This window comes from Ruditapes philippinarum, unplaced genomic scaffold, assembly GCF_026571515.1.
Source record: "Ruditapes philippinarum isolate M1 unplaced genomic scaffold, ASM2657151v2 ctg85_1_1_1_1, whole genome shotgun sequence".
Lineage (NCBI taxonomy): Eukaryota > Metazoa > Mollusca > Bivalvia > Venerida > Veneridae > Ruditapes > Ruditapes philippinarum.
The window spans coordinates 86126-110521 of NW_026856555.1; the positions used below are offsets into that span (position 1 = coordinate 86126).

Consider the following 24396-nt stretch of genomic DNA (forward strand, 5'->3'; position numbering starts at 1 on the left):
TTGTTGTTACTCAATAAATGTTATATTTATTCTAAGAGCATTCTCACTGTTTTATTCAATTTTCAGCTCGACTATACGAAGCATTATGGAAAGCTGTCCTAATCTTCGCGTCAACGTCAAGATTTCAAATTATAGTTTTTGTGTAGTAATTATCTTATTTTATTCTATTTTTTATTTTTTACTATAACTTTATAATATATTTCTTACCATTACCTACTTCAAACTTCAAATATATGTTCCATATCACACATAGGATATGTGATGAGATTTATAACTCTAGCACACATTTTTCAGAACTATCTTTTAATTTTTTGAACTTAGAATTTATGTTAAAAAATGTTATTTCTTACTAAAACTTCTTCATTTCTAAATGTATCTACTTCAAACTTCAAATATGTGTTGCTTATTATCACCTACATTATGTGTGACAAGGTTCATAACTCTAGCATGAATATTTTTTCTAGACTTTAAAACTATCTAGACCTATGACAATAGAATAACTTAGAAGGGAGGTAACACAGTAAATCTTAAAAATGTGATACACCGAAGAGTTGCCTACCTTTATAAAGGCTATGAAACAATGAAAGTTGTTGAGGAGTATAGGATTTCACGTTGTCACTACAAAATAAGATCTACACAAAAGATATGTATCTGCTCTAATGACTTTTTTATCGCACCAAAAGTACTGGTATTTAATCAGATCGTTACTGATTGACCTTTAGTCTGTTAGACCACTGTAAAAAAGCAGACCGGAAACAGTCGGAATGCGAGATATACTGTAAATCAATCTTGGGTAAGTTTTATTGTTGTTTTTATTAATATTATTGATTAAGATGAAGTTTAGTAGATAAAGTACGGGTCATGAAGGTATGTTGTCATAGATATATTGTTAAGTATTATTGTAAGGAGATATTCGTATTTATTTTAATTATTTTTGTATTTTTTTTAAATAATTAATGATAATATCAAGGCGAAAATTTGGGGATGGGGTGGGCGAGGGGTAAACGTTTTGTTTTGTTAATACACATGTATGATCTGTAACGTCATGTTGCTGGGTGTAAGATGAGGAATCACTTACTTAGATATCAAATAAATCCCTTTTCATAATATCAACACAATGTATATTTAAAAACTATTTGGAAGGAAAGTTTATTTATTTTGACGTTTTCTTTATAAGCGTGGGTTGAATAGTATCAGGATAGGTTTGGGCGTTACCTAACGGGTTATTCGCTTTAAATTGTCATGGCAACTTCTGCCAATAAATTACCTGAAATGTGGTTGGTTGGGACGAATGGTCGTGAACCAAATATTACGGAAAGGCAGTCTCGATCTCAGAAATCTAAGGTCTATAAATTAAACGCTGTCCTATTGACTTTTTCGCAGAGCATGTAAAGAAAGAAAATAGGATAAAAATTTTAAACGTATTATCTAAAATAGTATAACAATTGATATTTTTGTTGATAGTTATCTATTTTGTATTTCTTCAGGAATGTAAGGAATATAATAGCAACGACAGACATGTTTACAATTGTAAATTATCCTCAAGTTCATTATCATCGGAGGGACGCCTCGGAGCCTCGTCCTGAGATTATCAACCATCGGAATGATCCAGACAGTAAAAGATGGTCCGAGAAGTTGCGGAATGAAGAGACAACTTATAAACATCTGAAACAGCACCGCGATGAACTTCTAGAATCAGAGATAAGATATAAAAAGACCATTAAACAATTGGAGAAAGAAAAGGCAGAGCTTATCAAAATTTATGAACCTACATATGATGAAAATAAAGTACTGAAAAGTATTATAGAGCACGGACCGGATGCTGTTAAGATGAAAAAGTTACGTAAGGCCAGGAAAGAGTTGGGTGAAGAAGTAGATACACTAAAAGATGAAAATAAAAGGTTAACAGAGCAAATGCAAGAGCTGATAAAGAAAAATGAACCCATGAGAGATAACTTATTAGAAAAGAATTGGCACGATGTCCTTTCCGAAAGTAAGAAAACGAAAGAAAATGAAACTGTAGTCGCACAGGGACCTTTTCCCGCAAAAGATAATGAAAAGGGTAAGAAAGTCCCGGAAAAGAAAAATATGAAGGAAGACGACGAGTATGATTTACAATTAGATACTGTCGAAAAAGAAATTCAGATATTGTTAAACAATGTGAAATATATAAAGAAACAGAAAGAAAAACTGGATTATGCTATCTTGATGAGTAAAGGTGCGATCGTCAGAAACTCTGTTCTAGAGAAAGCAATATATGACAAACTAGATGAAGATTTAACAAAATTTAAAACCGAATTGGATATTGCGAAAAGTAAACACGATGATATAAAGGAACAAATTGAACAAAAAGAGGAAGATAAGGCCAAACTTAAAACAGATCCTGTAATTAATTCTGATAATAAAACAGGAAGTGAAAAAACGATGGTTTTAGATCAACCTGAAACGTACACAACAAGAGAAACACAAACGGAAACTTTAACTGAACAGAAACCTGTTGAAACAGACCAACATAAAGTAAAGAAAAAGCGAACAATAAAATCAAATTCAAATATTGCTGTACAGACCGATTTCCCAAACGTTTTAGATTTAAAGAGCATAAACCAAGAAGCTATGAAATATATAGAACAGTATGAAATCAAGAAATCCAAAATACATGAAGCTAAATTTAGTATGTCAGAGAAAGTGTCTTCAACTCAAACGCGTAAAAACTATGCAAAGAAATTGGTAGTTAGGCGACAAGAAAGTCCAATGATGGATCGGACGTCAAATGATAGTATGAAACAAATAAATAAGGTATTTCTTAATAGAGTAGATCAACCTCGCAAGAAAGTTCAGATGCCAACTAACGCACAGAAGAGAATGGACGAGGCTTTATATGCGAGGGAAGAAGAGAATGTGGACATAGTCGACAGGTCAGCAAACAAGGAGAAGAAAAGAAGTAAGTCACTTGCTGCAACTGGTGGTGATAGCGCTAACAGAGTTGTGAAACAAATTAACAGTCAAGGGAAAATCAAAGATAAACAGCAGCTACCGACTAAAGACGTAAGCCATACAGAAGAAACAGTTCCAATGAAATCAAATCAGAAACTAAGTAAAATGAACAGAAATACGCATGTTGAACATTTGCCTAGACTTAGAAATACAAACATGTCCTATGCACAATCAAATTTTCAAAAATCCAAGATTGAACCAAAGAGTGTTGATCAGTTGAAGAGGGAACAGGATATCTATGATTATGAAAACATGATTATGAACCCAAAAGCAAATGTTGCGAATCCAGCAGGAAGACTGCAAAAACCTAAACTCGATCGAAACCGGCTTGGTAATATAAAACAGTCAAGATTTAAATCAAAAAGTAGTTTAGATATCAATCAAGCATCGACACATTCTAGAGCATCTGCTAGGAAACATAGGCTACCTGTTACTTTACCACCTATAGATAGGATTTCAATAAGGTCAGGATCTGTAGACTCGTGGAAAAGCGAAAGCGACTTACCCGTCTTCTCAGAGAGTGAAACTGGTTCAATCAAACCGATAAAAGATTTCAAATTAGTCATCAAAAAGAAGAAGAATTTAATGCATTTAAGAGGTGTGCTTGACGGAGAGGTTATTGAGAAACGAGACGAAAGTGCGTATGATGAGGTGCTGCATGATCTGCACAACCAACAAAAGCAGTCTGCAAGGGATGTTTATCAAGAATTTAATAACACGGTGCATAATTTTCGCGATAAAAAATATAACGCTAATGAGAAGCAAAAACATACGAAGAAAAGACACGAACCTCCTTCAGATATCATAGAACAGGCACCATTAACATTTATAGAAAGACCATCTTTGGAAAGGGAATTATAGTAGAAGTAGAAAAAGACACCAATAAATTGATAAAACTTTTTTTTTAAGCACCATATAAATCTTGATATTTTATTCAGTAAGTGTGTATGCTACTAATAACACAGCAATTAAAGTGAACGAACGCAGTGAAAAAAAAAATATAGTTATAAACTTCCATAACTTCAACACAATGCAAAACAATTCAATGTCATGTAATTTAAAGTGATTTAGTACAAAATAATATAATACAATACTTAATATTCAATGTAATACTTGATACTATGTTCTTAAAACTAAATAATCTAGATATTCGTAGACTCACACTATACCAAGGTGTCTTCACATATAAATAAAAAGATTCTTTCCCACAAAAGTTTGAGGAGTTCTTCAAAACAAATTTAATTCTATCAAATTGCAAGGTTCGTGGCTTTTTTACCAAAACATTATTATCATATTTTATCATATATATCATCTGTAATTATGCGCAGTAAAGTTTCGTAATCAAGGCCGATAATATCAGACACTTCCGAAAAGTCAGTCTTCGGTCGACTTTAAAAGTTCGTTGAATCGACGCCAAAGATGATGTCCTCTTTGTTCTTTCTCGGCCATACCTGTAGTCATCCTCTAGGTCAGTCCTTCCATTTATTAGCCTTTTTATGCCATTTAAGTACCAGTGCGCGGCTCATTGAAACATTGCATCTGTTCTTCTTCAACATTTAAAAGTTTCCCTAGGCCTTTGCCTTAATCCTGAACAAACTGTTTGTCCGCGCGATTTTCAGGTCGTTCAAGACAATTCATTATGGTTCCATAGACGTTAACAACTGCCTTCTTTAAAATGATGTTCATTCTGTCAAAGATAACATCAAAATACGTCAAATTCTTACTTGATGTAACGGTGTTTTGAATGAAAATCGAAATGTATAAAGAGGTTATTCTCTGGGTTTCAATCATTCAGTCAGACGGGACGGTGGCGCGTTACCATGGAATGTAAATACGAATTATGGTTATTTGATAATTCTTTTTGTAGTAATTGTTCCAATAAACATAGGGAAAAGATAACGGATTGAAACTATGCCAAGAACAAGAAATAATTAAAAATACATGAAAAGTTTACGAATGTAGAGATCAACCCTCGAATACTTCATACAACTTTATGCAACATCCAATACAATAGATGTCACGTGAATCATTTTTTAGATATTCAGTAAAATCTATGGGGAAAGTGTAAATTTTTCTGACATATATCTGTTATGTAAATATGTATATTAAATAACGTTTAAAACAGTTTATTCTCAACACTATGATATCAATTTTGTTGATTTAAATACATTGTAAAGTTCTAGAATGATTATTAACGACTTAAAAATGTAACGTGACATTGTCTTTTAAGTTTGTTATTATTCAAATGTATTGTGTATGCATTATGATCAATGCAAAATCACATTATGTATGATAACTATAAACAAGTCAAAAATAAAATAATATTCTGTTCTGTTCCAATACAATACAATACAATAGAAATCAGTATAAAACAATTCAATTTGATAGAAAGGAATACAATGAAATGCAATTTAAAATAATACTAAACATAACGCAACATAATGCAATACCGTATACCTTATCATTCGGTACTACAAAAAAATGTAATACATTGTTTTGCAATGGAATGCAATGTAAAAAAATAATGTAAAAGAATACTACTAATGTACAACGCAAAACAATGCAGTATCGTATACCTCATACATTCAATACACTGCTAAATATAGTAAGAGCATTCGACACTAATTATAGACGCTGGATTTTTTTTCGGATGAAAAAAGAAAGAGAGACTTAATGTAAAACAAAACTGAAAACACAACACCGTACCACACCACAAAAGTTCAGTATACAACACACATATACGTAACACATGTGTCCACTCCTGTATTAAACAATAGTACGTTACATAGGCTAGCGAACATTAAACTCATAGCAAAAAAGACTTCTGAAATTTATAATTGATATTTCTACTGTGTAACACGTACAATGCATGTGTATCTCATTGCATATTGATTGATTGATTGATTGATTGATTGATACAAATAAATATAATAAAATGAAACAAATAACACGTTTTCTTTATCTATCTTTTCCTGTTCTTCTGTCATTGATTGAATTATTACAAGGGAGATCATCAACAGTCGTATGTGCAATCCATTGCACATTTATCTCCCTTTTCCCGATATATTCAAAGCTACAATAGGATAGCAAATATTAAACTTTTCTTCAATCTTTTATTAGGGGTATTTCTTCCTAATGTATTAAACGGGAATTTTATTATCAATATTATCTTAATTTATTATATATATCAGTTATCATTCAACATAAAACATGTCTAGTATAATTAGATATAAAACCCTTGTTATCATTTTATATAAAAATCTTGAACAGGGGTGATGTAGTTAAGTAGTTTCAAATCCATTTGCTACATTAACTGGTGACATATATAAACCTACATAAAAACAATATATCAAAACTGTTGTTTTCCATTTCGGAATATCTTTGTTACGTCTTTGTAACTACCCATTACAGAAGACAATGGAATCATGTATGAATATCTATTGGAGAGTATCAAGTTCTGTTACACTTGTGTTAACTGTAACAGCATGAAAGCAGATATCGTGTCAATCGAACCATTGAGGCAAATAGTATAATTAGTATGTTAAAACAAATATTCGTTGATTTTAATCGGAAATAAACGCGAAAAGGTAATCATTATCTTATATGCACATTTTTGTAGTCATGTTTTTATTTTTTATTATGAAATGTTTCTTAAATATAGCATGTTTATAAGCTGACATCACTTGTGTTGTATGTTATATGATGACCGACGTTTATTTGAAAACCAAATGAACAAATTCAGATTTGATGTCAAAAATATTCATACTGTTGATACCGTAAATGTAAATTGATTTTTTTATGAAAATCTTTCAGAGAAAACTGTTAGTCATCATCCGTTACAGGATTATTTTATAACAAGTTTCTGAATTTTTATTCTGAAGTGATTACATGTATTTCAGCTCACCTGGTCGTATATACTGCATTATCTTTGAAGAATAAAACAACGCCCTATTTATATTAAATTTAAATGTCAATGGAATAAAAGAAGTGATCATAGAAAGATTCACTTTGAAGAAACGAAACAGCACGACTTTAAATCTATATAAAGTCAATAATTATTTATATTTTTCAACATTCCAGTTTAAAGTGTACAAGATGTTCACAGTCGTGCCGAAACCCGAGGCTCCTGATATTGAAGATTACCAGCCTGCTAAAGGGGAACCGGCACCACAAATAATAAACCACCGCCAAGAAAATCAAACTCATAAAAAGAAAAAGGCAACATACGAAGATATAAAGGAACAAAGAGATAGTTTACTTGAATCCGAAATGAAGTATATCAAGAGAATAAAAGAACTTGAAAAAGAGAAAGAAGACCTACTTAAGCTGTACGAACCAACTTACAAAGAAAACAAACAGCTCAAAAGTCATTTGATGCACGGACCAGAATCACAAAATATAAAAAAGTTAAAACAAGAGAAGAAGAAAATCTTGAGCGAATTAGAAATAGTGAACACAGAAAATGCTGAATTACAAGACAGAGTAAAGGAACTAGAAAAAATGTTCCTTTCCGAAAAAGATTATTATCGTGAAAAGAAATGGCGGGAAGCAATCGAAAAGGGACGAAAGAGACGCGAAGAAAAAGATACCTTACTGTCAACACAAGGGCCGTTTGCCTCTTCAAGAAAACCGAATAAGAGAGATTTGAAATCTGTTACTGACGAAGAGTTCGAAAAGCAGGATGCTCATGATTTACACATCGACACACTTGAGAAAGAAACACAGATACTTTTGAATAAAATAAGAAGAATGAAGCAAAATAAAGGAAGCATAGATTATGCTTATTTTATCGGAAAAGGAGCAATTACCAGAAATTCATCAGTAGCTAAGGCCATCAACGAAAAACTAGATAAAGATCTGGAGGAATTCGAAAACCGCCTAGAAAATTTGAGACAGAAAACTAAACAGCTTAAGGATATTTCTTCAGAGGATTTGGAAGTACCAGTTGAGACAGCACAAATTAAACAAACTGGGAACAAATATTTTCGAACACGACAAACACAAACTAATTTAGTTGATGAACAAATACGAACGAATCCTCCCTCTAACAATAATAATTTAGGTGATAAACAAGGCATATCAAAGCCGATTGCGGAAACACGAAACATTTCGACAAAGGAGAGCAAGAAAAGACAGTTGATGATTAAAAGAAATACTCCAGATTATGACATAGTTCATGATAAATATCATGCATCTGATGATATACGTACATTTACTAGACCTCACGCGAAAGAAGTTACTCATGAATCGTATGAAGATCAAAGTGCAACGAAACAGGGGTCAAGGAATATAAGACGAACTCCGGATGAAACTGAAGGTTTTGGTTCACCTATTGCGGAACATTGGCGCCATCTAACCATAAAGCTAAATGAAGTGGAAAAGTTTGGCGGTAAAACACCCTTTGCATACAGAGATAAGACTAAAGGGAGGGCATCTGTTCAGTCAAGTAGTTCAAGAAGACAAGAATCTATGTCTTATGTTCCGAAAAGAATACCGTCAACTAGACCGAACTCTGAAGAAATCTTGTCTGCCTCAGCAAAGAGTCGCAGAAGTGCAAATTCAGAAATTTCTAAATCTAGTTCTAGAGATTTATCCCCGCAACTTTCAGCCAATTTAGAATCAATGTCTGACATTGACGAACTAGATTATGAATGTGGTGCTGACGATATGTTGGACACTAAAAAGGAAATTAATATTGTTGAGTCACTAGAGAAGGCACAAAGAAAAACAACTAATTTGGGCGAAGAAATCCGGTTTATACCAAGGCAACGTAGCTGGGAAACGGGGAGAAATGCAAGATGTAATAATGAACAAAATGGAAGATACGCCAACGGTTTTGAACCGATCAGTCGCTATAGGAAAACGAACAAAAAGTCTAATGATGCTAAACTTATTGAAGGTGAAACTAAAACCATGATTTCAAATGAAAAAGGTACGTCAGATGATCAAAGTGAGGCAATTAATGAGAGTGGAATAGCAAAAGATGTAAGGTTTAAGCAGAGGACATATTCTGGTGATAAAATAAAACGAAACACACAGGCGATGCCTTCTGAGCTTAGATTTAAAAATAGAAACACAAGAGATTCAAAAGTTCCAAGGGCAAAGGGATTGACAGAAGATAATCGAAGACATGCAGGAGAGGCACCGGATGAGGAAATGGTTTCTTCACGAAACATTTCTGCGTATGACGAAGTGTTAGCCGATGTTTCAAAGCAATACAAAGATCATGAAAGAAGACAAATGTTTCAGTCGAGAGTACAATATAAAAACGAGGATAAAAACGATTATGACCGGACGCAACAAACCAGAAATATAAATGATGAACACGGAGTTGATTTGCCTAACTACGGGGTTAAACATGTTGAGAAAACAGTATTTGAAAAGGGACAAGGAGGCGCGTCTGTAAGCAGTGGAAAATCCCGTGAATACATTTACAATTTAGATCTGTTATGATGACTTCTATTGAATAAAAAACGTGTGAATGCGTGCGTGCGTGGGATGATGTGTGTGTGTGTGCGTGCGCGCGGGTGTGCGTGCGTGCGTGTGAGTGTTTCAAAATTGTAAATCAATATCAAGAATCAAACTGGCATACATTTTCCATTTGGTCGAAATCTCAACTATATTTTAAGATTTCTTTTATCAAATTATATATTGTTTCAGCAATTTTTTATATTACAGGGGAAAAAGAAATAAAATGTAAAAAAAAAATATGTAATCTGTGTATGTTATGTTTTCTTAGATATTTACTCGTTTTGACATGAATTTTAAATTTAAACTTCCATTAAATGGTCTTGATTTTCATTTTGTCTGGAATTGGCCGATTCAAGGGATACTATCCTCTAGTCTTCAGAAGATATTTTCACAATTTTAGCATATGAATACTCTACGACATGTAAATGTCATCTTTTGGAATGTAATACAACTTTGATATTCGAACAGTTCATTTCAGGTCAAAACTATATTTATAACTTAAAGAAATATACACATATCTGTCATGATTTGTTGATATATTTATTTTAAAAACCAAAAGGCTGAGCAGCCAGTTGGTCAGCGGAATCAACACGCACGCATACAAATTAACAAACAAGTTAAAAGGTTTTCCTGTGGGGATAAGTTTAAATGATTTAAAGATATCTGGTGTAAGTGTTTTCTAAAATGTTTGGAAAAAAACACGTTTGTATCAAAAATATAGTATCAATAGAAGAAAGTCTTTGGAGTAACCGGTGACTGTCGAAGACCGGAGACCGGAGAGGATCGTTTAGTAGTACACCCCCGTCTTTTTGAAATTCCTCTTGCTGATACAGACTACAGTTTACATTTAATTCTTTTTTTTTTAATTGGACTTGAATATTCTTTTAGGTAATGATGCTTTATAAATCGCACATAACTACGGGCACTTACTATAACGACATGAAAGTATGCATTTTTATGTATCTCCTTGTAGCTACACAAACACTCGCTATGAAATAAGAAATTAAATGAGCTCTCAGAATATGACATATGTTAAAAGATGCGCTTTGTTGTATTTAAAATTTAACAAAAAGAACTAATTTGCCTGGTAGCGGTAGTCTTGAATTACCAATCTCGTTTTAATATAATTAAACAAACAATTTTCTTTTCATTTAAACAATAGCGGTATATCGGATTCCATTCGATCTTCACTTGCGGCATTCTTTTAATAAAACACAATCATATGGTTGAGTTGTCGCAAAATTTAAATACTCCATTTTAAGATGGGACATTTAAAGAATAACAATAATGACTTAACGCCGGAAAATTTTTGTTTTGAGAATTGGTAAGACTTTTCAATATTAGTTATATTTTATGCCATAAGACAAAATTTTTCAATCATTTAACAGTAAATACATAAATCATGTCATCTAACTAAATTACTAACATGCACATGTATTACTGTTTAATGACTTTGGTTAAAGTTCAAAATATTCATGCATCGGACTAATTTATCAGATTTCCCTTATACTTAATTTTACTATAGACTAGTAGGGTTTGGGTAATAATTATTTTTGAATAAACATATATATTTATATTCACAATATTGTGAAAAGATTACCGGATAAGTGGAAAGATTATATTATAGTAGTTACACGAGTAATTAAAAAACGTCTCTATAACAAAACAATAATTACATATGATTGTAAAATCAAAAGTGTGTCACTCACATAATATGATTGACGAATATAGTTTTTAAATTATTGTATTTCTAGGTAACTCATCTTCATGTTTACTGAGGTCAATTAAAGAAACATGTATACGGTGGTAAATCGTCCTGAGGTGGAGGAACATGAACGACAACCGGGAGAACCATTACCATTGATAATTGATCATAGGAAGGGAGATAAGTGGAAAAATCGTCACCGAAAGGAACAACTCCCATACGACACACTGAAAAAACACCGTGATACACTTTTAGAATCAGAAATAAAATACAAGAAGACAATTCGTGAGTTGGAAAAGGAACGGGATGAACTCGTTGCTACCTACGAGACTGCTTATCAAGAAAACAAACAATTGAAAAGCATTCTTGAACATGGTCCAGATGCAGCGAAGTTAAAGCAGCTAAATAAAGATAAAAAAGAGCAAAAAGGTCTGATAGAAAAACTTCAGGAAGAAAACAACGAATTGGGAGAGAGGTTAAAGCGGTTAGAAAAGATTGAAAAACTAACTGATCCAGGCAATATTATGCTTGAGAGAAATTGGAAGAAAGCGTTGGACAAAGTGAGAAAGATGAGAGAGGAAGAGGAGGCTATTCCAACGCAAGGTCCATTTGCTGGTGGTAAACTTTTTAAGAAGAAGCGCATTGCAATAGATGATGCCCAGGTAGAACTTGATACCTACGATCTACAATTAGATTCTGTTCAAAAAGAAACACAAATTCTTTTAAATAAAGTAAAACAACTCAAACGCGAAAAGGAACAAATCGATTATTCGCTGATTATGGGTAAAGGACATGTAGTTAGAAATGCTGTTGTTGCAAATGCAATAAGTGAAAAATTAAACAGGGACTTGAATAAATATGCAATACGCCTAGAAAAGCTTAAGCTTAAGCATAAAAGTGCAAAGATGTACGTAGAAGATGTGAGAGTTGTCCTTGGACATCCAATCAGAAGGTCATTTGCAAGTCTACCGATAGAGGTCAAATATCTTGAGCCAGTAACGCCGCTAAAACCCGATTCTGCAAATTTGAACGAAAATGAAAAGAAAGATGATACGCCACCTAAAGAGAAAAAAGTTCCTTGGTCTTTATCTACGAAATTATCGCCCCCTGAAAACAAAAAGCAGCCTGTACCTGAGAGAGATAACTGGATACCACCAAAGCAGTTTGAAAAACCAGGAACATATACAAAAATCCATCAAAAATCTGGCCCGCCATTAGATCAAAAAGCTACGCAAAATGTTTCATTGAATTCATCCGATGTCAACGACTCATTAGACAAAGGAGAAACAGTAAACCTTAACTTCCGAGATGACATGCGAATACAAAAACCAAGGCATAGAATAAAAACTTCAAGCCAAGGAAGTCTCATACGAACAACAAAAGCTCAATCTATGCGTGATTCCTGGGTCAAAACAAAGGATGCTTCAAACAAAACTGGTGGTCCAAAGACCAACAACAATAATTCAGCTAAGAGAAGAAACAGTTCAAAGACTGTAGATAGTAATCTGAGGTTTGATGAGACAAACAACAGAGTTCAGTTGACAGCAAGGACTAATAAAACCTTCCCAAATAACCGACCTGTCTACCGACAACGTAAACCGGAAGTTAAAGATAATGAGACATACGACGATGTGCTTGAATCGTTAAAAAGTCAGACGTATTCCGTTCGTGAACAAATGGATCAAAATTTTGCATCTCCTGAACCTATTGACTTTAACGGCGATGGGCGCAATGTGCATCGAGGGGATATGTATACTATGGGGAATACTGGGATAAGAGACAAAAACTTCTTACCGGTGAAATTTGTTATGTAAAGAAATGAATTTATATTTAATGACAATATGTTACAGTTGTGCGTGATTTTCCACTTAATTAAATATGAATTGTTAGAAATGTTATCAAAGAGTGTTACATATTCGTATGTGATTTTAAATGTACCAAAATACCGACAGCAGCCAAAAATTCATTTTTATCATCGCTTAAAGGTCTGATTTAATTACTAGTACATGTAGTTAAATACACGTCGTTAAGTAACTTTCAGAATTTATTAAAGTTGAAAAGAATATTCGAGAAAGTATCAAGATGTTATAAGTTACTTAACGTTAGAAGTACAACTTCATCTGTTTACTTTATTTACGTAATATTTATCTCATATATCTTGGTAAGACTTGAGTTGTTTCCCTTCAACTAAGAGACACGTTTTCAAAATAGATCTAACTGCATGTACATCTTGTATATGGAAGAAGATATATCTATAAGTCATTTTTCAAAGTTCACAGTATTATATTGTAAATATTTTAAAAGGTACGTACCTTTGCTAATCACCAATTACAACATAAAAAGCTTCAATTTAAAAAATTTAGTTTGACATGAGACGAAGATTTTTGTTTATTCAGAAATATGCATTTTTGTATTAATAAAATGCAATGTGACGACAGAATTTTTGGTTGATTGAAAAATCAAGTGTTGTTACAATAATTAAATTCTAGTTTCCTTCGTATATAGTATTTAATTAAAAGTTAATTAAGCGTATACGATAATCACTGAGTACGTTATTGTCATTTTTGTAATATAGTAAAAATATATAATATGCCATTATTATTACTTTAAGTGTAATATCGTATAGGAATTTTAGAGTCGCCATAATAAACTTTTGTACCTTTTACGAAGCAGATACAAGCTTGTCAACCGCTAAATACAAAATATATATTGTTGGAAAATAGCATAAGTAAATAAAATATATGAAGTGTTTTTTATACATGAAGCCGTGAAAATGATCAGCTAGCTGTATACTATTGCCAGCATAATTGTGCAAGATGACCGGTATGCGACACGAGATATAAGCTTTTTATAATCTCTATTATGATTTTACATGCATAAAAAAATCTTCTCTTTTTCATGCATATATAAGAGGTTACTTTCAGTGTGATTGATCATAAAAAAAAAATTCTACGGCCATTCCCACTGTACCTCTCTGCTCTGGCATAAACTTAAGTTATCAGTTCCTTGCGGAGGTAAAGGCAATTAGTGGACAGTCTGCCCATGAACGATGTGGTGGCTGAAATACTCTCTGGTAAATTCAATGTGGCTTACTGCCGTGACCTGGAGTGAAAACTACTAACACTTACACCAGACATATACATTGTTATGGTGTGACTTTTTTCTATACAATTGCTTTTTTCATATTTGAAATTGCAATAACAGGAAATCTACTGTAAGTGTTGATCGATGCCGCATATAATTTATATAAATCGTAAGTAGGTAGGAGGGGGAATTGCCACATTCTTTTGCGTTTGTACTAATGTTAAATTGGTACAAATTATTTGCACGTTCTGATATGTTCAATACAGCAAGACTAAAATATTATTTATAGAACAAAGTTCTTTATATAAGCACGGTTTAACAAAGCTATAAAGTGAAAACAAATATTGAAACAAAAATGCGCAATTATTATTACAATAGTTACTTGAATTATGTATCTGAATCTGAAACCATGTAATAAAATGTCAGCATTTCATTTGATAAAACCTTCATTTTTTCATATTGTTCTATTTATTTGTTAAACAACATAAACGAATTATTATAGTTAAATACTTCAATGTCGTTAGAATTAATTCATTACAAATTTTATCTGCACGCCTCTTGAATACCTTGATATTGATGCATTTGTTGTTGTAATTCGTGTAATTCGTATCATTGGAGATAATTAAAAAACAGAAAAACTGAAAATTATAGACCAGCTTGAGTGAAAAAAGGTGAAATTTTGAATTTCACGATTAAATAAACAACAACAAATCAATAACAACAAAAGTGTTAATCATTTATAGTAAAATTGTTCGTCTGCCAAATTTTCATTTACGTATTAAACAGAATGACCAGAATGTGTATGTTGAAGCGTAGTTTTTGTATGTTGCTGTTTCATATTAAATATTATTTACATTTTACATGACTGGAAGATATCAATGTTCATTGCAGAGTTGACTTTCTTTTATCTTTAAGAACTAAATTTCGATCGATAAACGAAGTGAAAGACGTATGTTATAATAACATATAGGAATGCAGACAGAATGAAAACTGTATTTTACAATTTAATTTAATTCTACTTGATCTTAATTTCAAAATTCACATTTTTTAACTCTTTTGAAATGTCAAACAAGTGTTTAATAATGTTCAAATAATGAATTAAGTGCATGTTAGATGATTTACAACTGAAAAAAGTAGTGCTTAACATGCAGTTATGTGTCGTATTGGTAGCAAAACGTAAATAAAGTGCTAGTATTTTGACTCTCATACAAAATACTATTTCACTATAATTATTACCAACAGAACTAATAGTACAAAAGATAGTTCATGTATATCGCAAATGAGCATGTTTTTTGAAACTGTAACAAGATACCAAAAATACGCTGTTTGTTTTCAAAAATAAAAATGATATCAATTCTGAGTATTTTGAGCGAAAAATGGAGTTCATCGATCACTTTTTCAAGTTATCTCCCATAAACTTGAATTATCTAGTAAATATTTAAAGACATGTAAATAGTAATACTTAAAATTCTAAGATTATGGTATTTTAAAGAAATAGACATTTTCTTTTATTTTACTGTTTGTTATGATTAGCATTACAAGAACACAACTTTTGTTTGTTTGTTTGTTTGTTTGTTTGTTTGTTTGTTTGATTCATTTTACGCCTTTTCCCAACAGTATTTCAGTCATATAGGCGGGTATAGTTTCCGGAGAGTAACACCAGTACTAGACTACCTTCCTCCGCGCTAAACTACCAAAGCATCTCCCGGGGATCGAACCCACGCAAGAGAGGTAACTGGATTGGAAGTCATCGACTCTAACAACTTTGTTGCACAATAGTATATAATAACCAGATAAAAAATGTATTTACTTTTATTACACAATCAAGGATCTAAAAAGATATAAAAAGATATGAAAGAGATTATTTTATTCCGCCAGATTAGAGTCATGCAGTCTTGCCTGGCTAGAATGTAAACTGTTGGCTGACCAACTTGATAAAATGGATAATGGACATGTCCATTTAAGAACAGCAAGAGGTGAATTGTTTATCATGTATAAAATAGCTGAGTTGTCGTGCAAAATATTGACTCGTTTATAAATTAAATTGATCTTTATTATATACACGAGGACTACTGCAAATGAATGTTGAATTATTACACGCCCACATTCATGCAATTGCCGTTCCCATTACAAGTGAAATGACTATATTATCATTTGCAATCATATTAAAACATCACGTAATAAAGAGAAACCAAAGATCCTGTATCTTGATGAACTTTGATGACAACTTTACTTCAATATCCGTATGGGTCATAATGTATTAGATGACTATCATTATTTTGAATGCAGTGTTTTCTTTGCAAATTTATTAAGAAGGCATTCTTTTTAATCTTTTAACATTCCAAACACTCTACCTGAATTACACAATATAGCTTCTAGTAATGTTAAAAAAATATATACTTAACCCATTCAAAATAAATTTTACAGTCTTTAAGACATACTTACTTATTATTGTACGGAGAAAATGTTTCGTTATTATACATTTTGACTAAGTATCCATGACATTTCTACTTTTATGTAAAATTATACAGTCGGTACACAATTTCTAAGTCTTTTAAAACAAATTTAGATCAACTAGTTTATTCAATTATTTCATTTTTCGCTAATTGAAGTTTTTTCAAGACAATTAACTGGAATCATAAGGGGATGAAACAGAAGCGTTATAATATTTATTCGTTGAATGGAGTCATGACTAACATCTTAAAATGATACCAATACTACACTTTACTTGAAAAATAATCACATACATAAAAAAATTTATTGCAAACATGTTCGACATTATTCCGGTATGTGCTTGATCTCCGTATATTTATAGTTTTTTATCAAACTATATATTTTGAAAGACTTTCCAAATGACTGGATGACAGAGATTGCATATCCTTATCTTTTGATTGCTGCCTTTTCAACATACGCTTGTACAATTCTCTGTACCCGAGACCGTATCTTAAAAATGGAATCTCTGGCGACTCTTTTGAAAATGATGAAATGAACCCCGAACGCTTTTTCTCTGTCACATGAACAAAAGAATCACTCTCAATCTTTGGGAGAAAAGTTGGAATACTTTTCTTATTTATCACTATTGTTTCTGTTTTGGACTTTACACAAGTAGATGTTTTAGCTATCTCCGGGTCTCTGGCTTGTACTTGTGTTTCTAAAACCTCCAACTTAGAAATAAGCCATTTGTTTTTATTTTTTAATTTATCTAGTAAAGTTTTAAGCCTTGCATTTTCACTTTCGAGAGTTTTAAGTCTCTCAGAACTGGTTATGACCACCAGCTTGTCTAATGGGTCTTTGTATTTTACTTTATCTGTTTTGACATTTCGAAAACAATCTACATCTTTTACATAATGTCTTAACATTTTAACTTCATCTTCCAACCTTTTAATCCGATCCTTATACGTCTTTACTTCTTTCTTTATATTTCGATTACTTTCTCTATTATTTTCATAAATTCTTAGCTCTTTATTCTCATCTGTTAATTTTCTTATTTTCTCTTTATTCCGAATATCCTCTTCTTTAAGTCTATTTCTCTCTTTAGAAACTATATCATAAGGTTCGTTATAAATATCAACGTCACTTCCATTTCTTTCGTATTTATCCCGCAACCCTTCTATTTCCGACTGTGATTCCTCAAATGTTTTAAGTAAAGAAATAGTACCATTTTCTAACTCCTTAATGCGCTTTCTGTAACCATCCTCCGATATTTCTAGTTCCTCGATCTTACGTTTGTACTCTTCCTCCAAGTTAAGCATTTCCAAACGTTCCTTGCATATATCCTCATACCACAATATAAATCTTTCTTCCGCTTCTTTGTCAGAGAGTCCAGTTCTCGTTTCAAGCATATCAAGTTCACGATGAAGATCATCTGTGCTATCATTATAATCCTGTTCCATTTTCTTCCTTCTAGAATAGGTCTGTCTACCCTGTAGTTTCGAACTTATTCGATATTTTAATAAAGCACAAGTTTTAACTCCAATCAATTTCTTCTGTTTGTTATATGCCTGTTAAAAAAATACACGCATATTAATACATGTCCCTTGTTGTAAAATGGGTATACCGTTTCTGTTCATCGTTCAACTAAAGACTGTTTTATAATAAGGATTAATGTTTTGCTTTTACAAATATTTTGATATAATTTAAAATTTCTCAATTAACTGATAAAATCATTTGATTTTATGAATAAAATGATAACAATTTGAATACACCTTAAACCTTGCAAAAACAAAAAATATTTGCATTATATCTATTTATGTAGGAGAATGTTGTATTGATGTAAAATCCGTTAATTTTAACAAAGTGTGCTATTTGCCCTTTAAAGTCGCTTCCTATCGGTCTATTTACCAATAGCAAAAAAACAATAATTTACGGAAACAGTCTAAAGTCACGGACACTCGATTAACTGGAATCAATAGCGCTATTGTGATTGTTTAAATTTCAGCATGCTTTCAATTCGTTGACCAATTCATATCAACAACAAGGCTAAACTATGTAGATGACCCAATTTCTTGCGAATATTTTGTCCTCTTAGCTTGCATGCGTTAATTGTAAAATCTTTTGTTAATACAACAATAACTTTTGTGATAGAAATAATAGAAATTCTGATAAATATATTAGTAACCCTCCTGTGAGCATATTAACACGCCTGTAAATATGACAATAACACTCCTGTGAATATAACACTACCCCCTGTTGTGAATAAGGGAATACCCAACTGTGAATATTAACATTAACATTCCCGAGAACATTTCAATGACATTCCTGTGAATGTGAGAATTTCACATTTGTGAATTTGTCACTACCCCCTTCTATGAATATAATCATTGTAAAATTCCTGTAAATGTAATGATAACACTCCTGTGAAGATTATACTACACCCTTCTGTCGAGATAACTAGTATAACACGCCTGTAAATCTAACAACAACACTCCCGTGAATACCACACTACCCCCTCCTGTGTATTAAGCAAAAAAACTACTTTGAATATAAGAATAACGTTCTCGTGGACATATCAATAACACTACTCTGAATATGACAATCACACTCTTGTGAATATAGCACTAACTCCTCCTGTGAATATAACAATAGCACCGAAGATAATATAACAAAACTTTATGTGAACATAGCAATACCTTCTTCTGAATGTAACAATTCCCTCCAGACATGTGAATATAACAATTAACTCCCATGAGTATAACAATAACACTACTGTGAAAAATGCAATATCGTTGCCGTAAAACATAGTAGAACATGATAAAAAAAAGCAGTAAAACATTATGTGAACAAAGCCAAACACTATTTTAATCAAACAATAACATTATTGTTATTATCCTTTTGTGAAAATATGAAATCCCGTCTGGAAAAACTTATATATACCTCTAGTGAACATAGTGGGTCAAAATTTGTAAAATAAACAAAACAGTTTTTGTTCCGCTGTAGCTAACAAAATGTTAACCTACATCATTATGTTAATTTGGGGCCTTGAAAATCTAAGTGGTATATTTTTCAAATATAAGTAACGATTTAGTGTTGATATAATTTAGTTTAAAGGCCATTGTCAAATAGTTTTGTTTTATTTCGCACGCAATGTTTCCTTTCTCTGAATGAGTCAACTTATATCTTAAGGACACCATTGACGTAGAATGAATAGAAACCACTTATAGAGGATTTTAGATAGCGAGTGCGGCGTTTTATACATCCATTCCATAATTGTTTTATGTATTTAACTCATTGTTCAATTTTAATGACCTGTTAATTACGCATGCATCATAAAGCGCTCAGAAAACTTTGATAAAATACATTTATTTTGCGAGAATAAATATGGAAAAAAACATGTTTATATCTCACATGATAGGCGCAAACAAAGAATCACAACAGAATATATTGCAAATTAGGAAAAAATAGGCCTTTAATTACAAAAGTTGATGGTTTTACGTCGTTAGTTCGAGTCTAGTAACAATTGTCACAGTTTAATTTATCTCATTGATCGTTATACATCTATAAAGAAGTTTAAAGTGATTTGAGAAATAATTTGTTTTAGCAATAATAGCGGTGTAAAACATACAATACCCGGTACAGTGAGGGTCGTCTAACCAATAAATTGATCATATATAAATTATCCAGAATCATTTGCTAAACGATATTCTTCGTTATGTACGATAATAAGATCAATAAACACTATGAAAATATAAACATAACTAAATACATGTTAATTGTCCAGACAATTGTCACAACGACACCAATCCTAGTGGGACTTTGACATATGCATTGCTTAACCCCTAGTAGGGGATCTGCACTGCAAAGCCAAGCGGAAAGTTAAATCTTCCCTAAATCAATCCTCATATTCCCGACTATTCCAATGCCAGATACAGAAACAAAACTGTCTCATTGACACGTCATTTCGGGCTTAAGGGATAAAAAAAAATTCGGCTTATTTTCCCTACTTCACTTCACTTCCCATTCACTTCCATCGGGTTGGAAACTGGTTTTTTAATTGATTAGCGCATATATTTTAATGGTTTTTAGCTGACATAATTACATTGTTTATCAATATATTTTTTTTTCTTGGTTCTTCTTCGAGTTTCTTTGTTCTGTTTAATTTGGATTGATTAAACCGGGAAATGAATTTATACATAATATCATTGTAATTGATAAATTGTATTTGAATACTCTAATGATAGTTTGCATCTTATTCACTTAATCAAATGTTCATAACTTCTTATAAAACCAAAGGGGTAAAGTATCAAGTTGTAATTGTCTTTGTCTCCCAAGGATCATTTGTTTGAGTTTATGTTTGGGTGTTAGAAGGTCAGTGGTCTACTCAGGTACATGCTTCTGTCTTAAATAATGGAAGAAAAAGAGGTACATGCGTCTTCTTTTTCCTCTTAAGCTTGAAAGTCGCCATATGACATTGACAGCGTCTGTATGATTTAGAACTTAAAGCCAATAAAACAGAAAATGTTTGAAGTTACATATAGACCATCCCTTTCTAGAATAACTTATTGTAAACTAGACTCAGTTTCATATCTATAATATGCCTACAATAAAAGTAATGAATAGTTAAATAGTAAAATAACAGTGTTCTATTATTCTATTGTTGAATTTAATAGCCATCACGAGATATATGATAGGGAATTTTGCGAGTCTCTTGTTATTGTGTTATTTCGCGCGGATAGATTTACTGAAGATATAAGATACGATATGATAAAACAAGGAGCAATGTAGATTGTGTTTGTTTAACCACGTATAAATCCTATAAGATATGTGCAGTTAAAGTTGTTTCTCTAACAGAGATATTGATCAAGATGGACATTGTTTCAAATGTAAAATCAAAAGAAAACAGTGTAGAAGATAATGAAAATATTGTTCAAAATAATAAGAAAGATAATACAGAAAAATTGAATAAAGATGACAACGAACACAATAACGGAACAGATGATAAGATATCGCAGCAAAATATGAAAGTGTTGCATGATTCGGATGTTGAATGTCAATCAAGCGAAGAAGAAAACATTGAAACAATAAGCGGAAAGGAAGCGGAGACTAGATTTTTGCTTTGGTATGAAGGCATACAACGTAGGGAGGAATGGTACAAAAGACGAATTGAAGAATTGGAAAAACTTGAGGAAAAATATAAACAAACAATTGCAACTTTAAAAAACAATGATGAAAAATTACAACAGAGATACTCTAAGGCGTTAATTGAAATCAAAGTGCTAAGAAAAAAGAACATGCTGCCTTCAGATGATAAGGAATTCGTGGAATCTTATATATCCCTGTCTGCTGAAAGAGAAAATTTAATTATATCTTCTCGTGAAAATAGTGACACGATCAAAAAGCTTAAAAAGGAAATGCTTACTATGAGAACGAGGTTAAATTCAAATCATGCAAGAAACCCTGCACTTCGAAGCGTTTCAACTCAAACAAAAATGGACAAGTTTCCAACACATTACTCACAGAGTGTCAAAACTGAAACTGATGGAAATAACACTCTCCTGAAACATCAAGTTAGTGAAGCGAAACAATTTGGAGGAGGACAAATTGTCAGATCTAAAGCAAACTTTACTTATTCAGCCTCGTATTCAAACGAAAAAGTACAGGGAAAAGAAAGAAGGGAGCAGGTTATTGAAAATAACGTTAGGAGAAATCGGCAAAGAAACAAAGAAAGTGAACCGATTTATTTTCCAGATATACGACAGAAGCCAGATCACATGATGTGGAGATATTAAAGATATTGACAAAACAAATATGAAAAAAGATTTATGTCCATAAGGGAGATAACAACTGAACCTGACAAAAAAATCAGTGTGATATCAATTTGAAAAAAAAGTGTTCATGGTTTTGTTGTATATGAACCCATACTAGCCTGGAAATAACTTTTAGATAGACATACATTTAGCAAAAAATCGTCCTACTGGCTAGGGATAAGTGATTCTACAATAAAGCATGTATGTCATTCGATTTCTATTCATCTTGATCACATATATACGGCTCCGTATAAAACGGGTTTTAACGACCCTGCATATATTTTGATTTGACGTGCAAAAACATAGCGTAAAGACGCGCTAAATGTTAGCGTCATTCTATAATCACATCAATAATAAAGTTATACATTTTCATCATTTTGGATATGTGATAAACAGAATACTACCGTGTAGCTTCATTACTAAAATTTATTGAACTCGTTGAATTAAAGATTCTTCTGCTCGCCAGGGGCTCGCATGATATAATTCTATTGGACTCGTTCAATAACTTCATTATTAATCAATCATTATATCTTTAAGACAAAATAGAATAAACATGCCAATAAAGCTGTTAGCCGATTACATGGTAATGTAAAATGAATATTTTTCTGATTACTAGGGAGTGTGGTAAATGTTAGTATTAGACACTATTATTATATCAAACTAGATGATCCTAAGAATATCTTCAATTAGACTTTATGGTTATGGCTTTTGGCCTAGCTTTATACATGTACTGGTTGAAAAAGCTGCTATAGGTTATAAGCTCAACAAACCCTAGAGATGCTATTATTTCATACAGATATATTTAATTTTATTTTGTTTTTAAAACTTGTTTTTTTTTTATTTGACACGAATGATAAAAGAATAAAAAGCTGAACAAAAAGGTTTTGTTTAAAAAATAATCGAAACACTTCTCCCAGTATGATATCAGATACATAAATCTGTTTCCCATTGTATATGTAAATGGTTTATAGCACATTGTTCAAATAATGTTAAAAAGTATTAATAATTCAGACGAGTCTATGAAAACAACCGATTACATGCCTGACAATAAATGTTAAAACCGCTGGTGGCAGGAGCCTGTAGAGCTATTTTATCTAAATCAATGGAGCCAATAAAAAATATTGAATAGAGCACTGATATAGACGTACAATGATTTTTAAATGAGGGATTGACGTGGTGATTAGGAGCTCTGTTACAGATAAATTGACTATAAATATTTGAGAATACGCCTTTGGTAGTTTTAAAAAGAGAGGATTTTGTAAAATTGATTCATAATTAATTCATTTGTCGCTTGAAATTCAAAGCAACTTTTGATTGTTTGAGTTGTTTGCAATAATTTTCTGTGAATTAAAATCTTTATATCAGTGATTTCGTTAAATTTCAATGTTAAATATTTTCAGACATTAACGTAAATGTAATAAAAACGTTTTACGTACGCTGCATATTTGTTCATCAATGCAATGTTGAATAAAGTTTATAAAACATTTAAAAAATGCAAAACGTGCATAAAACGTCGAATGCCACTACAGCCCACAATCTATTGGTAAGGTAAAACTCCATTTTGATACTAGGGATAGTGGTTTCGAGCCCTACTCGGAACAGTTCAGAAACAAGTATAAATTAATTTAGGATGCTTACTGATTTATATCAAATACTTTGTAAAATATACATAAATCCGGTTAATACCGGCAAGTACATACTATCTCCCATGCATAGATATTATCTTTTCTTCGACCTCATGTCATTCTTTGATATAAAAATTAAAGATGATTAGAAAAATCATTTTCTTGAATAAATAAATATCTTAGAAATAAGCTCTATAACATGACTGTTGTGTGGCCTTAACTAAATTATATATCTGAAGTACTTAAAAAAGCAATTTTGAAATCTGAGTTGGAG

General features: G+C 31.9%; 5 protein-coding genes across 5 annotated transcripts; 4 read left to right on the forward strand and 1 right to left on the reverse strand.

The window, feature by feature from the left end:
• The first annotated feature begins 663 nt into the window (after positions 1-663).
• On the forward strand, positions 664-3883 carry LOC132746964 (uncharacterized). Its single transcript, XM_060736256.1, has 2 exons — positions 664-793; positions 1488-3883. The coding sequence occupies exon 2, from the start codon at positions 1519-1521 to the stop codon at positions 3853-3855; it is 2337 nt and encodes a 778-aa protein (XP_060592239.1). The 5' UTR covers positions 664-793; positions 1488-1518; the 3' UTR covers positions 3856-3883.
• A 3206-nt stretch (positions 3884-7089) lies between these two features.
• On the forward strand, positions 7090-9447 carry LOC132746987 (probable DNA double-strand break repair Rad50 ATPase). Its single transcript, XM_060736294.1, has one exon. It carries the CDS (start codon positions 7090-7092, stop codon positions 9445-9447), a length of 2358 nt encoding a protein of 785 aa, XP_060592277.1.
• Positions 9448-10506: 1059 nt separating this feature from the next.
• Positions 10507-13085, forward strand: LOC132746965 (uncharacterized). Its single transcript, XM_060736257.1, has 2 exons — positions 10507-10789; positions 11220-13085. The coding sequence occupies exon 2, from the start codon at positions 11260-11262 to the stop codon at positions 12982-12984; it is 1725 nt and encodes a 574-aa protein (XP_060592240.1). The 5' UTR covers positions 10507-10789; positions 11220-11259; the 3' UTR covers positions 12985-13085.
• A 3991-nt stretch (positions 13086-17076) lies between these two features.
• Positions 17077-18147, reverse strand: LOC132746988 (cilia- and flagella-associated protein 58-like). Its single transcript, XM_060736295.1, has one exon. The coding sequence runs from the start codon at positions 18145-18147 to the stop codon at positions 17077-17079; it is 1071 nt and encodes a 356-aa protein (XP_060592278.1).
• Positions 18148-21514: 3367 nt separating this feature from the next.
• On the forward strand, positions 21515-23739 carry LOC132746975 (RB1-inducible coiled-coil protein 1-like). The gene has a single exon (XM_060736267.1). It carries the CDS (start codon positions 21556-21558, stop codon positions 22477-22479), a length of 924 nt encoding a protein of 307 aa, XP_060592250.1. The 5' UTR covers positions 21515-21555; the 3' UTR covers positions 22480-23739.
• The last annotated feature ends 657 nt before the right edge of the window (positions 23740-24396 follow it).

Excerpts from the sequence above, each read along its gene's own strand:
- LOC132746975 (XM_060736267.1), top strand. The coding sequence starts at position 21,556 with ATGGACATTGTTTCAAATGTAAAATCAAAAGAAAACAGTGTAGAAGAT.
- LOC132746964 (XM_060736256.1), top strand. The coding sequence starts at position 1,519 with ATGTTTACAATTGTAAATTATCCTCAAGTTCATTATCATCGGAGGGAC.
- LOC132746987 (XM_060736294.1), top strand. The coding sequence starts at position 7,090 with ATGTTCACAGTCGTGCCGAAACCCGAGGCTCCTGATATTGAAGATTAC.
- LOC132746988 (XM_060736295.1), bottom strand. The coding sequence starts at position 18,147 with ATGGAACAGGATTATAATGATAGCACAGATGATCTTCATCGTGAACTT.
- LOC132746965 (XM_060736257.1), top strand. The coding sequence starts at position 11,260 with ATGTATACGGTGGTAAATCGTCCTGAGGTGGAGGAACATGAACGACAA.